The sequence below is a fragment of the Lissotriton helveticus genome, chromosome 3_1, assembly GCF_964261635.1.
Source record: "Lissotriton helveticus chromosome 3_1, aLisHel1.1, whole genome shotgun sequence".
Taxonomy (NCBI): Eukaryota; Metazoa; Chordata; class Amphibia; order Caudata; family Salamandridae; genus Lissotriton; species Lissotriton helveticus.
In genome coordinates, this window is record NC_136061.1 from 236,210,688 (window position 1) to 236,226,285 (window position 15,598).

At 46.7% G+C, this 15,598-nt stretch overlaps 1 protein-coding gene across 1 annotated transcript in view; it reads left to right on the top strand.

The window, feature by feature from the left end:
- Window positions 1–15,598, top strand: part of DHX33 (DEAH-box helicase 33) — a 193,922-nt gene that overhangs the window by 110,559 nt on the left and 67,765 nt on the right. Inside the window, exon 7 of the mRNA XM_078679696.1 lies at window positions 490–649. Within this exon, the coding sequence (XP_078535822.1) occupies window positions 490–649 (160 nt within the window). The remainder of the gene's footprint in view (window positions 1–489; window positions 650–15,598) is intronic.

The following is a 15,598-nucleotide window of genomic DNA, read 5'->3' on the forward strand; positions in this document are numbered from 1 at the left end:
GTATGTTTACCTTTAAAACTAACTCTTACTCCTATAGATCAGCCAATGGTTGCTGGGCCAAACAGGAACAAGTAGACTAAGAAGACAGGGAATCAAAGTAATTTCACCTATGATGGCCCCATTGTATTGAATGTACTTTCCTCACAACTTGCCATTCGCATTTGAATAAAAGCTTTTCTTCCTTTGATTTCTTGGCTGAAACATAGTCACCTTTTTAAGCAAACAAGTCTCCAACTTTGAGAATGTAAAACAGAAAGCGGTAATAAACAATCTTTACACAGTCCCCTTCTACATGTCCTGTTCCTTTTTTTGCATTGTTTGTGCCTTAAAAAATATCTTCTTTCCATTTAGTTATTCCTGTTCTGCTGCCGCTTTAACTGTTAAACCAACCCAGCGTCACATTGGAGTTTTGTGAGTTTCAGTAAAGGTGCTAATAAACTTGAATATTTTTTTCATGGTTTTTGTTGAGTAGGTAATTTCTTTTCCTAGGAAACGGTCTTGAAGTTTTAGCTGTTCAGCGAGTGTCAAAAGCCCAAGCATGGCAGCGAACTGGCCGAGCTGGGCGTGAAGACAGTGGAAAGTGTTACCGCCTCTTCACAGAAGCCGAGTTTGAGAAGTTTGATAGCATGACCGTGCCAGAAATACAAAGGTATGTTGATTTGAGCATATTTATCAGTTATTTGTTTATAATCATCATGAATCTGATACGTCCACCTATGTGCAAGATCCTGGAAAATTTACTGTAAAAAGATTTCTCTTTCACAATATAGTTGTTATGACGATGTGACTAAGCATCTTTTTAAATGTATTACATATGTATCTAAAGTCTTCCCTTTAAAAAGTAAGAAAGAAAGAAAAGTCAATACCTGATAGAAAAACATTAAGAAAGTGCCTCTCTTAGACAACTGGTTGTATCTTAATGACAGCACTCAGTTTATTCATCTGCTGTATGGATTTGTCATTGTATTTTATTTTAAAGAAAAACTTTGAAGTAGATTGTATTAGCTTCATTTGACACCTTTTTGGAATCTACTAGGCTTCCAAGCCATATTTGCGAAACAAGATATATATTTTTTTCTTGTTTACCTCTTCAGTTCCTTTGAAACTAAAAATTAAAGGCAAAAGGAAAATGCTTTATGCATGATTTCTCTTCCTGAGAGTCACACTGAGAATGACTGTCTAATAGGAACTGAAAGACAGAAAACGAAGGTGCAAACAGGTTGACTAAGCGATCATGAGAAAATGCTGTGGTTGTGATGGATATTTCTTCAAGCAGATTCCCCACCTTTTAATTTTTCACAGATATCAATGGGATCAGGAAAACTATTTACAGTAATAGCACATATCCGTATGAATGTTTTATTTTAACAAAAAAATGCATTATATTCAAGTCTCATTCCTTTTGTATGTAGTGGTTTGGAGGGGGACACTTCTCTTCCTTTGTGGTAAGTTAATGTTTATGCACCCAAAACCAAACCAGAGAGAGAGCGAGCAAGTAAGTAAATTATTTTAGCATAGGCATATCAGAAGGTATTGAATTCCAGATCACCATCACGGGGCAAATCTAGATACTGTTAGAAGAGGAAAGCTTCCTGGTAGCGATCTTCATCTAACCATTAGAAAGAAGGCATAGAAAACACAAGATGGAGAGATGCCAGCCTTCCTCTACAAGAGTTTTGGGTTCTGTAGCAGAGCATGATAATCATATGCATCGTTTCCCTGTGCCAGAGGATTTAAGCTTCTCATGTAAGCCAACACCTAGTCTCAAAAAGCTGCAGTTTCCAGGAGGTTTTAATTAATCTTGCTCATTTTCTTCTTAAATTGATGTTTTTTGTAAAGCCATTTAATACATATTTAAAATTACTTTACAGTCTCTGGTAGGTATGAACGAACAATTGTGCTGGAGATTTCTAGAAAGATACATACTAACAGCTTCACCAGATAGTGATAGTTCCATGCCATTCCAGGCAACTTGGTCGCCAGCTGCCCAAAAATACTGCGTTTGCAAAAGAAGCAATAGTAGATTACACCAACGGAGCTAGACCTGATGATTAAGATACTGGCAACAGGTCCTGTGATGCCCCATGATTTGGGGATGCAGCCTCAAAACTTCCACAGCATTTACCAAAGACATGTCTTAAAATTTTAAAAACTGTCAAAAAGAGGGACAGATGTATCTATGAACCACTGGCTGAACATCTTTAGTCCCACAAACAAATGCACAATTTTGAGTGGTGTTTGGTATCAATAGTGTTGTATTAGAGTTCACTAGACCTTATCAGTGAATGGAAGACTATGGGGTCTTTGACAATTGGGCTGCTAATGATTTTCCTCATAGGGACTCGAAAAACTGGACTAAATGTGAACGGCCCAGACAAGTCGCCTCAGGGTGAAATTGTTGTCTATCTTTAGGTAATTTTAAACTGATAAAGCCCCACCTCCATCCTATTGCAACTTATGGAGATAAATAGGATAGCGCACTAGGGCAGGGATTTGTATACATTTCCATATGGACACTAGATAGCCAATAAGTCTCCTCTAAAAAGAACTCTCATTGAGGAACCCACCCTAGAATAAAAACACCATTCCCGGGGTGAGGAGCTGCCCCAATGATGAATCATGCCACCTCTTGGAGTGAAGGTCCATTGTCCTTCAAAGAAATGTACTACCTTTGCACCATTACTCAGGCTTCATCAGTATCAATATATAGCACTGCTTTTTAAACTGCCCACCCCACTAACCCTGCCAAATAAAAGAATATGAAAGCCATGTCAACATTTTTACGGGTTTGACTGGAATGCAATCAGCTGTGAACAGTAATCAATGAACACAGATTGAACAGCTAAGAAATGTATATATGTATCACTGTAATTCTCTTCCAGAGGATCCTCATCAATAGTCATAAGCACATGAATATTCCGACCCAGGCGTAGGGACCCTGGAAACAAATAAAACATATATGTGGAACCATAAATGTAGCTCTAAATACATATATATGTATACAACAATAAACACAATGCAGCCTTCCATACACTAAAGGCTGAGCAATGTTGTAAGAATTTCCTTTGCACATATATACAATTCCAATAAAGCAGGGAGAAAGAAAACACATTTGAAAACTGCTTTAATGCACAATAGAAATCATAATCCTGCAAAGAGGCATGCAAAACATTGCCAGCCCATAGGCTGCATTGCAGAAACATTAGTGTAGAAAGCTGAAAAGCTAACTCACAGAAACACATAGATTAGAACTAGCACCGTGCCGTTAAGGCATCCATGACCCCTAGCTTCCCATCATGCCTCAGCGGTGACAAGTGGGTTAGTTGTTCTTTCTGGCTCCTTCTGTCAGAACCCTGGTAACTTCATCTCTGTTTTTTCTGATTTCTGTCAGAACCTATTTCTCATTTTTTGTGAAAAGCTTTTTACTTCAATGTCTTTTTACTATTGAAGTAGGTTCCAACTAATTTTGAGAGAGTTGACCATTATTTTCCACTACAAAAGGCCCTCTCTTTATGACTCTTGTCCTTCCTGTGGCAAAAAGAAGGCTAAAACAGACTCCCATCCTGTCTGTATCCTTTGCCTTCCTAATGACCATACTCCCAAGACTTGCCAGCATTGTCAGTTCTTGTCCAAGAGAACTCTGAAGGACAGAGAGAAGATTTGCCTCTATGGGCTGGCTAAGAAGTGAAAAACGCCTTCAAGAGGCAGGTCTCCAGTGAAGATGAGGAAAGAGAGCCAGATCTTCATCCAGAAGTAAGGTTCCAATCTGCTCTCCATTGGCGTCGGGCTCAGCTCCAAAAATACCTTAATTGGCCGCAAAAACATTGACGAAAAGACCATCGACGGCGGGCTCGCCGTTGAGAGAACACCGGTCGTCGACGAAGACTACAGGTACATCACATCCTCCGCTGTTGTCAACCTGGTGACAATTGGCGTCGAGGAGTCCTCCGTTGGTGCGGGCTCGCCCAATGTCAAGAGATAAGTCTCAGTCGACATCGTCAGTACGGCGTTCGGCGTCGAAGCAAGCGTCTCAGTTACTGTCAACCAGACGACGGTCAATGTCGAGACGGCCCTCATCGTCGTCAGAGGCAAGATATTCAACGTCCAAGCAGATGCCTCCGTTGTCGTCAACCAGGCGACGTTCAACGTCTAGGTCTAGATCTGCATCGACGGCGATGGATTTATCGTCGAGACACAATGTGAGAAGTTGTCCTGGTAAATGATGTTCACTATTCTAGTGAGCACCATGCACCAGTCCAAACAACCCTTATGGTGATGGTTGTAAAGTCAACCTAATAGACAAGCTATCCTAGTGTAGCATGGACAAAAGCAGTCTTAGGCTAAACTCAAGAGGTCATGAAAACCCAGCTGTTTTACCATATGCAATCCCTTTAATGCCAAATGAAAGGACACCACACAGGTTATATATTCAAAATATATATGTATTTATTTCTAAAACAACCCTCTGTACTCTTTATGAGAACAGAAGCACAAGCGCATAACAAGTTACTTAATATAGCATACAAAAGTTGCACAAATATGGATAGGCCCTGGTGGCCTGCTAAACCATATACTAAAATAGTGGTATAAGAACCACGTCACGAACAATGGTAAGGACATAGGGCCTTGGGAATCGCTGGGGCTACACTGGACTAACAGTAGTTAGGGAGCAGGAGGCCCACGGGATGCGGGTGCAGTGTCTAAATGCACACGTGTGCACACATAAAAGTTAATGGTTGCGTAAAAGTTAGAAAGTGAAAGGTTTAGGAGTCTTCCGACTGGACTAGAAGCTAACCACTTGAAACTAGGACACTAGGAGAGTTACTCTTTACAGGAGCACCGCAGTACTCGCGTTACCTCACCCACAGGAAGCGGGTACATAGGTGTCAAAGTGTGTCGAGTTTCGTCGTGGAGTTCAATGGAGCCTTGGAGAAAAGATGCTGCAGGCGACCAGGAGAGAAGAGTCCGATTGGATCCAAGGGTGGATCGAGGATGAAGAGTACCTGAAAGAAGAGGGGACAGAATCTGGATCACTAACCAGTGACCAGGAAGGAACCAGGCGATGTCGGGAAGCGATCAGGTGATGTCGTGAAGCTTGTCTCTGCAGCCATGTGGACCAGGAGGTGTCGACGATGACCAGGAGCTGGATACGGACTGTCCCACAAAGGCTCTCGCTGTTGGCTGTGTCGGATCTCGATTCGGAGTCAACAGGCCTTGGCAAATGCAACCCACACAGGAATCGAAGATGGCTTCTTACTCAGGCCAACAAGGACTGAGGGGCTTCTCCTTCGCAGGGAAGCAAGGGCCAGTCTGGAGCAACCAGACCAGCGGTGTAGATTTCAGATTCCGTCGTCACAGAGGCCACTAGCCAACGGGCAAGTGACTGGACAGACGCGTCGAGCAGGAAAATGCAAAAGCGCCCCACGCAGCTCTCGGTGAGTGTGGAGAGGTGATCTTCGGTGCAGTTGGTGCTCGGGGCTGGGGCTTCTCAATCCCCAATGCACAACTACGAGGGTGCCTCAGAAGTTGCACAGAAAGCAATTCGCTGGCTTTCCAAGATGGCCGGTCCCACGTCTCTTGTCACCTCCACGGGTCTCAGCTTTGCTTTGGCTGTGGATCGGGCTGTTGGATGTCTGGAAGTCCGGGTCTTGTCAGGCTCTGTGTTCAAGCTCTGGCGGGAGCAACGACAAAGCAAACCGTTGAGCGCTTGATGGTGCCTGCTTGCACAGGGTGGTCACTCCTTGACCACAAGGGAGATTCTTCAGACTTCTATGTCGAGTAGGATGTCGAAGGTCCAGAGTTTCGTATCAGAGTTTCAGTCAGGATATATCTAAAGTCTAAGGACACAGCTCCTACCTATATACCAAATCTAGGGGCTGGATTACCTTCTAGGTCCCTCCTATGGGTGGGACCCAGGAAGGGGGTGGTTATACCCCTTTCCCTTTGTCCAGTTTCGCGCCAGAGCTGGGGCTGGAGTGCCCCAGCACCGATTTGAACTGGACTATGCCTGGGACACCTTGTGTGCCCCAGGCAGTGTCTCATTTCATTCAGCCCTCCCTGCCCCAATATACTACAGCCTGTCTGGGGTGGTGCTAGCACCTCCCTGTGACAGGAAACCTATTGTCCAAGCCTCCCTCGCTGGAAGGACTCCCAGCAGCAGGAGGTCAGACTTGTGTCTGTGGCAGCAGCATCCATTTTGTGATGCTGAGGCCCTGGTTAACTTTAACCGGGATTAATGAAAGTAACATGTCTTCTCCCTCTAGAAGGGTGGAATGCTACCCCCGTCGCCAGGACTGGCGAGGGGGTAGTATTCCAAAGCGTATGACACCTTACACAACATGTTTTGATAAAGCCAAACCAAAGATAGCATTTAACCGAGAGGTTCATAATGCACTTAAGAGTGTATGGTATGGCATTATCCTAGAACAGCTATAAGGACATGGTTCCGAAAGCTGCAGATATGCTCAGCTCATGCTAGAGCACCATCTCACATAAAACCAAGCACTCTGCCTTCAGGATTGTTAAGGCCTGCCATAGGAGTGACTTATAGGTGCATATGTGTCCAGATATAAGGTTAGACATAGGAATACTATATCTAAGCAAGGGGTGATTACACGACCTTGCCCCAGCTGAGTGATCAGCCAGTTGTGTCAGTTTGGATGGTCAGCCAGGGGTGGCAAAAGATATGCTGCAGCCCCTGGTAGGCCTTGGCTGCACCTATGCCCTGGGTACCTATAGTACACTGTACAGGGACTCATAAGAGTGACCCAAATCCCAATTGGTGATGTACCTAAAGTTCATGGTGTGAATTTAGAGAGAGAACAGCAGGGCTGTGGGTCTTATTAGCAGGCCCACAGCCACATTAAGTCGAAAACCAGTGAAGCAAGAAGCAAAAAATGGGGTGACCATAGAAAGCAGACCCTACTCTCCTACATAACCCCCCCCCCCAAACACAGGGACATTAGACTAACCTTGACCAGTTGTGTCTTCATGTTCTAAGTGGAAGTACCTGGAGAGACCATCTGCATTGCCATAGTCAGGCCCTGGTCTGTGCTCCACTGTAAAGTCAATCCCCTGTAGGGAAATAGACCACCTGAGCAGTTTGGCATTCTCACCCTTCATCTGATTTAGCCACAAAAGGGGCTTATGGTCTGTCTGAATTTGGAAGTGAGTGCCAAAAAAGTATGGTCTCAACTTCTTCAGGCCCAAACCACAGCAAAGGCCTCCCTCTCAATAGATGACCAACGTTTCTCTCTAGGGGTCAGCCTTCTGCTAATAAAAGCAATGGGCTGGTCTTGACCATCTACATTAAGTTGTGAAAGCACAGCTCCCACCCCCAACTCAGAAGCATCTGTTTGGACAATAAACTCTTTGGAGTAGTCAGGACTCTTTAAGATAGGTGCAGAGCACATGGCCCTCTTCAGGTCATCAAATGCCCTTTGACAGCTAACTGTTCACTGAACCTTTTTTGACATCTACTTTGAAGTCAAGTCATTGAGTGGTGTCACAATGGACCCATAATTCTTGACAAAGTAACCAGACAGACCCAAGAAAGCTCTGACCTGTGTCTGGGTGGTTGGAGCCCAGTGCTTGATGGTCTGGATCTTACTCTCCAGTGGTTGAACCTGACCCCCACCTACAAGGTGGCCCAGGTACACAACCTTACTCTGCCCTATCTGGCACTTTGTGGCCTTGATAGTTAGGCCTGCCCTTTGCATGGCCTCTAAAACCTTCTTCAGGTGGATCAGGTGATCCTCCCAAGTGGAGCTGAAGACAGCAATATCATCAAGATAAGCTGCACAAAAGTCATCCAACCCAGTGAGGACTTGGTTCACCAACCTTTGGAAAGTGGCAGGTGCATTCCTCAAGCCAAAGGGCATTACCACAAATTGATAATGACCTCCTGGGGTTGAGAAAGCAGTTTTGGCCTTGGCATCCTCAGCTAACCTGATTTGCCAATAGCCATCTGTCAAATCAAATGTGCTCAGAAACTTGGCAGAAGCCAATCTATCAATGAGCTCATCTACCCTTGGAATTGGGTGAGCATCTGTCCTAGTGACAGCATTGAGACCTCTATAGTCCACACAGAACCTCACCTCTCTCTTACCATCTTGGGTGTGAGGTTTTGGTACAAGGACTACTGGGCTGGCCCAGGGGCTCTCCGATGGCTCAATTACTCCCAACTCAATCATTTTCTGTACCTCAGTCTTTATACAGTCCCTGACATGGTCAGGTTGCCTGTAGATCTTACTCTTCACAGGCAGACTGTCACCAGTGTCCACCTCATGGGTGGACCAGTTAGTCTGACTAGGTGTCAATGAAAACATATGTCTATAGGCCTGTAGAACTTGTCTGCAGTCCCATTGCTGCTGGTCAGTGAGGCTGCCAGCTAAGGCCACACCATCAACTGAACCATCATCAGGGTTCTGAGTCAACAGGTCTGGGAGAGGGTCAATCTCTTCCTCCTGTCCCTCATCTGTAGCCATGAGCAAGCCCATGTCTGCCCTGTCAACATATGCTTTGAGTCTGTTGACATGGAGCACCCTGTGGGAGCTCCCAGGGGTTCCAAGTTCCACCAAGTAGGCAGCCTCTCCCTTTTTCTCAGCAATGGTGTGGGGTCCAGACCATTTGTCCTGGAGTGCTGCTGGGGCCACTGGCTCCAACAACCACACCTTCTGTCCTGGCTGGTACTCAGTCAGCACAGCCTTTTGGTCATGCCAAGCTTTTTGAAGTTCTTGGCTAGCCTCAAGGTTTTTAGAAGCCTTCTCCATATACTCAGCCATCCTGGAGCGGAGACCAAGTACATAGTCCACTATGTCTTGCTTAGGCTTTTTGAGAGGTAACTCCCATCCTTCCTTCACAAGACATAGGGGTCCCCTTACAGGATGCCCAAACAAAAGCTCAAAAGGGCTGTAGCCAACCCCCTTTTGTGGGACCTCTCTGTAAGCAAACAGAAGGCAGGGTAAAAGGATGTCCCATCTTCGCCTCAGCTTTTCAGGTAACCCTTTTATCATCCCTTTGAGGGTCTTGTTGAATCTCTCCACAAGCCCATTGCACTGTGGGTGATAGGGGGTGGTGAACTTATAGTTGACACCACACTCCTTCCACATTGCAGTCAAATACCCTGACATGAAGTTTGCACCTCTGTCAGAGACAACCTCCTTTGGAAACCCCACTCTGGAGAAAACTCCAAGTAGGGCCCTTGCCACAACAGGAGCTGTTGTGGTCCTCAAGGGTATAGCTTCTGGATACCTGGTGGCATGATCCACTACCACCAGTATAAATCTGTGCCCAGATGCTGTTTGGGGGTCCATTGGTCCTACAATGTCTATCCCCACTCTCTCAAAGGGTACCCCCACCACAGGTAGTGGTATGAGGGGGGCCTTTGTTGTGCCACCTGATTTGCCACTGGCTTGGCAGGTAACACAGGAGCGACAAAACTCCTTGGTATCTTCTGACATATGGGGCCAGTGAAAGTGAGGTACAAGCCTGTCCCAAGTCTTGTTCTGGCCTAGATGTCCTGCTAAGGAAATATCATGGGCCAAGGTAAGAAGGAAGGCCCTAGATTGCAGAGGTATAACCAACCTCCTGGAAGCACCAGGCTTGGGGTGTCTAGCCTCTGAATAAAGGAGCCCATCATCCCAATACACTTTATGGGCACCTTGAGCATTCTCAGCAGCAGCCTGCTGTCTGAGGGGTTCAAGAGAGGAACAATCTAATTGCGCCTGCCTCAGATCTGCCCTTGAGGGTCCCCCTGTCCCAAGAAACGCAACCTGTTCAGGCTCAAGCTCTTCTAGGAGAGTTCCCTCTTGGATCACAGAATCATCCTCTTGGGAGGGCTGATCCTCAACCTGAGGCAGGGGGGAAGGCACTGCCTTAACCCTCTTGCTCTTTCTCTTGGGTAGTGTCTGGTCTATTGTTCCAAGATCCAGCGCTGGTTCAGGTAAACACTTTTTGGCCTGTGACCTGGTGACAGCAAGGACATGTGGTGAAATACCCAACATCTCTGCATGAGTCCTATACTCCACTTCTGACCATACTGAGTTTTCTAGATCATTGCCCAAAAGACATTCAACTGGGAGGTCTGCACTTACCACAACTCTTTTGAGGCCAGTTACCCCTCCCCAGGTGAAATTAACAATTGCCACACTATGTGTAGTAGTGACATTGCTAGCATTGGTCACCAGGTAATTATCACCCAGTGCAATCTGTCCAGGGTCCACAAAGTTAGGTGTCACCATAGTGACACTGGCACATGTGTCCCTGTAGGCTTGAGCCACTTTATCATTAATCAAAGGTGTCTGTCTGTACTTGCCCAAAGTGTTGTTACTCACGGTCGTGGACATAGCCATGTCCACATCACAGATCAGGACAGCCTGAGTTGGAATCCGGACTAGGCCAGGATCCACCTCAGTACCCATGGTTAACCTCACTATAGCCTTGGGTTGGGAACTACCACTGCTGACTGTACTAGGGGGTGCAGTTGCCTTAGGGGCTGCAGTGGTAGGGGCTGTACCTTTCTTGGTGCTCTCACTAAGCCAGTGAGAGGCAGATTTACAGTAATCACACCAAGGTTTCTTTGGACTTTCTTTCTTCTTCTTCTTCTTCTTGGAAGTTTGGGACCCCCCTTCATTAGAATTTTGGGGGCCTGATGAAGACTTCTGGTCTCTTTGTTTCTGATCACCACCTTGGTTCTGGGGCTTCTGCTTAACCCTGTTTCTGACCCATTTGTCTGCCTTCTTTCCCAATTCTTGGGGAGAGGTCAGATCTGAGTGAATCAGGTGTTGGTGCAACAACTGGTTCTGACAATTATTAAGGATTTGTTCTCTCATGATCAAATTATACAATCCTGTATAGTCCTTAACTTTACTTCCCAGTAACCAACCTTCCAGAGCCTTAGTGGCACAATCAACAAAATCAGTCCAGTCCTGAGTCTGTGTCTTCTGGGTATCTCTGAACATCAACCTGTACTGTTCAGTGGTTAGGCCAAACCCATCAATTAGAGCACTCTTCAGGACAGGGTAGTTATTAGCATCCGCATCACTAACTGTGAGGAGCTTATCTCTGCCTTTTTCTTCAAAGGAGAGCCACAAGATAGCTGCCCACTGACTCTGGGGGGACCTGCTGGACTTTGCAGGCCCTTTCCAAAGCAGTTATCCACTTGTGGATGTCATCCCCAACTTTGTAGGGGGGCACTATCTTACTCAGGTGCCTAGCATTCTGATGGGACCTGTCATTATCCTTATTGATATTGCTGCCACCAGTGGGTTGTGACCCACTCAACTTCTGCTCTCTAGCTAGGGCAAGCTTCTCTTTGGCAAGGGCAACTTCTAGGTCTTGCCTCTCAATCCTCAGATTAGCTTCCCTCATCCTAGCCTGATGCTCTTTCCTTTCAGGAGAGGACATCCTTTTCTGAGCAAGGGTATTGGATCCCATAGAGGCATTAGAGTGGTGGGAGTCCCCTGAGTGAGACCTCCTCCTCTCATACCCCTGGTTAAGTCTACTAATGGGTCTGTATGGGGCTTGCCCATGTTCAGCCCCATGTAGGCTTAGGTTAGCCTGGCTAAGTCTCCTAACTTGGACCTGGCTATCTTGAAAAACCTCTTCTTCTGATTCTTCTTCTGGCTCATCCTCATTCTCATATATGATAGTGGGGTACTTCTATCAGATGGGAAATGGTAGGGTTGGAACCTTGTTTCAATCGCCTTGAGGTACACAAGTGTCTCATCTCTTGGAAATTGAGCATTTCATATCTAGATGGTGCCCTGGGAGGGTCACCTCCCACAGGGAGAGTCAAACTTGGCTCATCTGTGGTAGACATGATTCTAGTGAGGTGAGGTGTGGTGTGTGCACCCACCTACACTGTGTTTTCCTACTAGAACCTCTCTAGGAGTTGTAGTCAGGGTGTGCTAAGCCCTTTGGTCTACAACAACTAAGTTCAGTAGAACCTATGTATTCTAAGTCTTGTTATATGTACCTATGGTACCTAATGTGATCTTTCAAATGATATCTCAACGATTACAATTGGTAAACATCAGCAAGCTCAAATCCCAACCGCTGCACACCAATGTGAGTAGTTGGCCTGGTATATGATGTTCACTATTCTAGTGAGCACCAGTCCAAACAACCCTAATGGTGATGGTTGTAAAGTCAACCTTATTGACCAGCTATCCTAGTGGTAGCATGGACAAAAGCAGTCTTAGGCTAAACTCAAGAGGGCATGTGAAGCCAGCTGTTTTACCATATTAAAGGACACCACACAGGTTATATATTCAAAATATATATGTATTTATTTCTTTAAAAAAAAACCTCTGTACTCTTTATGAGAACAGAAGCACTAGCGCATAACAAGTTACTTAATATAGCATACAAAAGTTGCACAAATATGGATAGACCCTGGTGGCCCGCTAAACCATATACTAAAATAGTGGTATAAGAACCACGTCACGAACAATGGTAAAGCTTAGGGCCTTGGGAATCGCTGGGGCTACACTGAAATACCAGTAGTTAGGGAGCAGGAGGCCCACGGGATGCGGGTGCAGTGTCTAAATGCACACGTGTGCACACATAGAAGTCAATGGTTGCGTAAAAGTTAGAAAGTTAAAGGTTTAGGAGTCTTCCGACTGGACTAGAAGCTAACCACTTGAAACTAGGACACTAGGAGAGTTACTCTTTACAGGAGCACCGCAGTACTCGCGTTACCTCACCCACAGGAAGCGGGTGCATAGGTGTCAAAGTGTGTCGGGTTTCGTCGTGGAGTTCTATGGAGCCTTGGAGAAAAGATGCTGCAGGCGACCAGGAGAGAAGAGTCCGATTGGATCCAAGGGTGGATCGAGGATGAAGAGTACCTGAAAGCAGAGGGGACATAATCTGGGTCACTAACTAGTGACAAGGAAGGAACCAGGAAGAAAGCAGGCGATGTCGGGAAGCGATCAGGTGATGTAGTGAAGCTTGTCTCTGCAGCCACGTGGACCTGGAGGTTTCGACGAGGACCAGGAGCTGGATACGGACTGTCCCACGAAGGCTCTTGCTGTTGGTGGTGTCGGATCTTAATTCGGAGTCAACAGGCCTTGGCAAATGCAACCCACGCAGGAATCGAAGATGGCTTCTTACTCAGGCCAGCAAGGACTAAGGGGCTTCTCCTTCGCAGGGAAGCAAGGGCCAGTCTGGAGCAACCAGACCAGCGGTGTAGATTTCAGATTTCGTCGTCACAGAGGCCACTAGCCAACGGGCAAGTGACCGGACAGACGCGTCAAGCAGGAAAATGCAAAAAGGCCCCACGCAGCACTCGGTGAGTGTGGAGAGGTGAACTTCGGTGCAGTTGGTGCTCGGGGCTGGGGCTTCTCAATCCCCAATGCACAACTTCAAGGGAGCCTCAGAAGTTGCACGGAAAGCAATTCGCTGGCTTTCCAAGATGGCCGGTCCCACGTCTCTCGTCGCCTCCATCGGTCTCAGCTTTGCTTTGGCTGTGGATCAGGCTGTTGGATGTCTGGAAGTCCGGGTCTTGTCAGGCTCTGTGTTCAAGCTCCGGCGGGAGCAACGACAAAGCAAACCGTTGAGCGCTTGATGGTGCCTACTTGCACAGGGTGGTCACTCCTTGACCACAAGGGAGATTCTTCAGTCTTCTACGTCGAGTAGGATGTCGAAGGTCCAGAGTTTCATATCAGAGTTTCAGTCAGGATATATCTAAAGTCTAAGGACACCGCTCCTACCTATATACCAAATCTAGGGGCTGGATTACCTTCTAGGTCCCTCCTATGGGTGGGACCCAGGAAGGGGGTGGTTACACCCCTTTCCCTTTGTCCAGTTTCGCGCCAGAGCTAGGGCTGGAGTGCCCCAGCACCGGTTTGAACTGGACTATGCATGGGACACCTTGTGTGCCCCAGGCAGTGTCTCATTTCATTCAGCCCTCCCTGCCCCAATACACTATAGCCTGTCTGGGGTGGTGCTAGCACCTCCCTGTGACAGGAAACCTATTGTCCAAGCCTCCCTCGCTGGAAGGACTCCCAGCAGCAGGAGGTCCGACTTGTGTCTGTGGCAGCAGCATCCATTTTGTGATGCTGAGGCTCTGGTTAACTTTAACCGGGATTAATGGAAGTAACATGTCTTCTCCCTCTAGAAGGGTGGAATGCTACCTCCATCGCCAGGACTGGCGAGGGGGTAGTATTCCAAAGCGTATGACACCTTACATGACATGTTTTGATAAAGCCAAACCAAAGTTAGCATTTAACCGCGAGGTTCATAATGCACTTAAGAGTATATGGTATGGCATTATCCTAGAACAGTTATAAGGACATGGTTCCAAAGCTGCAGACAGGCTCAGCTCATGCTAGAGCACCATCTCACATAAAACCAAGCACTCTGCCTTCAGGATTGTTAAGGCCTGCCATAGGAGTGACTTATAGGTGCATATGTATGTATGTATAAACCGTTTTGTAACGTGCTCCGTTACTTAGGAGTATCCTGGCGCGAATTGGGAAAGACAGAGAGCAGAACAACAAGAAAATAACCTAGGTTATACTCCTGAACAGATGAGTTTTCAGGTTCTTCTTAAATTGAGCCACAGATTGCATGGAGCGCAAATGGAGAGGGAGAGCATTCCAAGCTCGGGCCGCTACCACGGCAATCGACTGACCGCCGAGTCTAGCTCGGTTAAAACGAGGAAGAGACAGTTTAAACAGAGTAGATGATCTAAGGGTACGGGCGGGGGCATAGATGGCAAATCTATTTCTCAAATATGCGGGGCCTTGGTCATGGATTGCTCTAAACGCAAGCACCAAAGATTTGAACAAGATGCGCTGTGATACGGGGAGCCAGTGAAGAGTGCGCAAATCAGAACGCACACTCTTCCATCTTGGGACATTGAATAGGAGACGGACTGCCGAATTCTGGATAATTTGCAGGCGTTTAACCAGGTAACCCGGAATGCCACTGAACAGTGCATTTGCATAATCCAACCTTGCCAGTATGAGAGCCAGAGCAACAGTCTCCTTGGCATCCCTAGGGAGCAAAGGGAAAAATTTGCGACGCATTCTCAACGTGGCAAAGCAGGTTCCCGTGAGCTTTTTTATATGGTCCTCGAATCTAAGGTCCTCCCCAAACCAGATGCCAAGGTTTTTCGCGGGGCCCCCATCTCTTTGGGGCTGGGAATATTCGGGGGCCACAGCGTATTCCTGAACGAGGAGGGGAAGGAACCATAAAAAAGCACCTCGGATTTGTCCTCATTGCATTTCAGCTGGGCCAAGGTTAACCAGCGAAATACTGAGGACAGACATAAATGGACTGCAGAAGCATCCAGAATATCGTCTGGCCAGGTGAATAGCAACTGAGTATCATCTGCATACCCTATAATCTTAGCCCCATACTGTTCCGCTAAATAAACCAAGGGGGTGATGTAAATGTTGAACAGTAGGGGACTAAGAGTGGATCCCTGAGGGACCCCCATGAGGAGTGGTTTAGGCTCTGAGGCGTGGGGCGGCATCCAGACCTGCTGTGTCCTATCCGATAGAAAAGAGGACAGCCAGGCCAGAACAACCCCACCGATACCAATAGCAGACAGCCTGGCGAGGAGGAGCTCATAAGGGACGGTATCGAACGC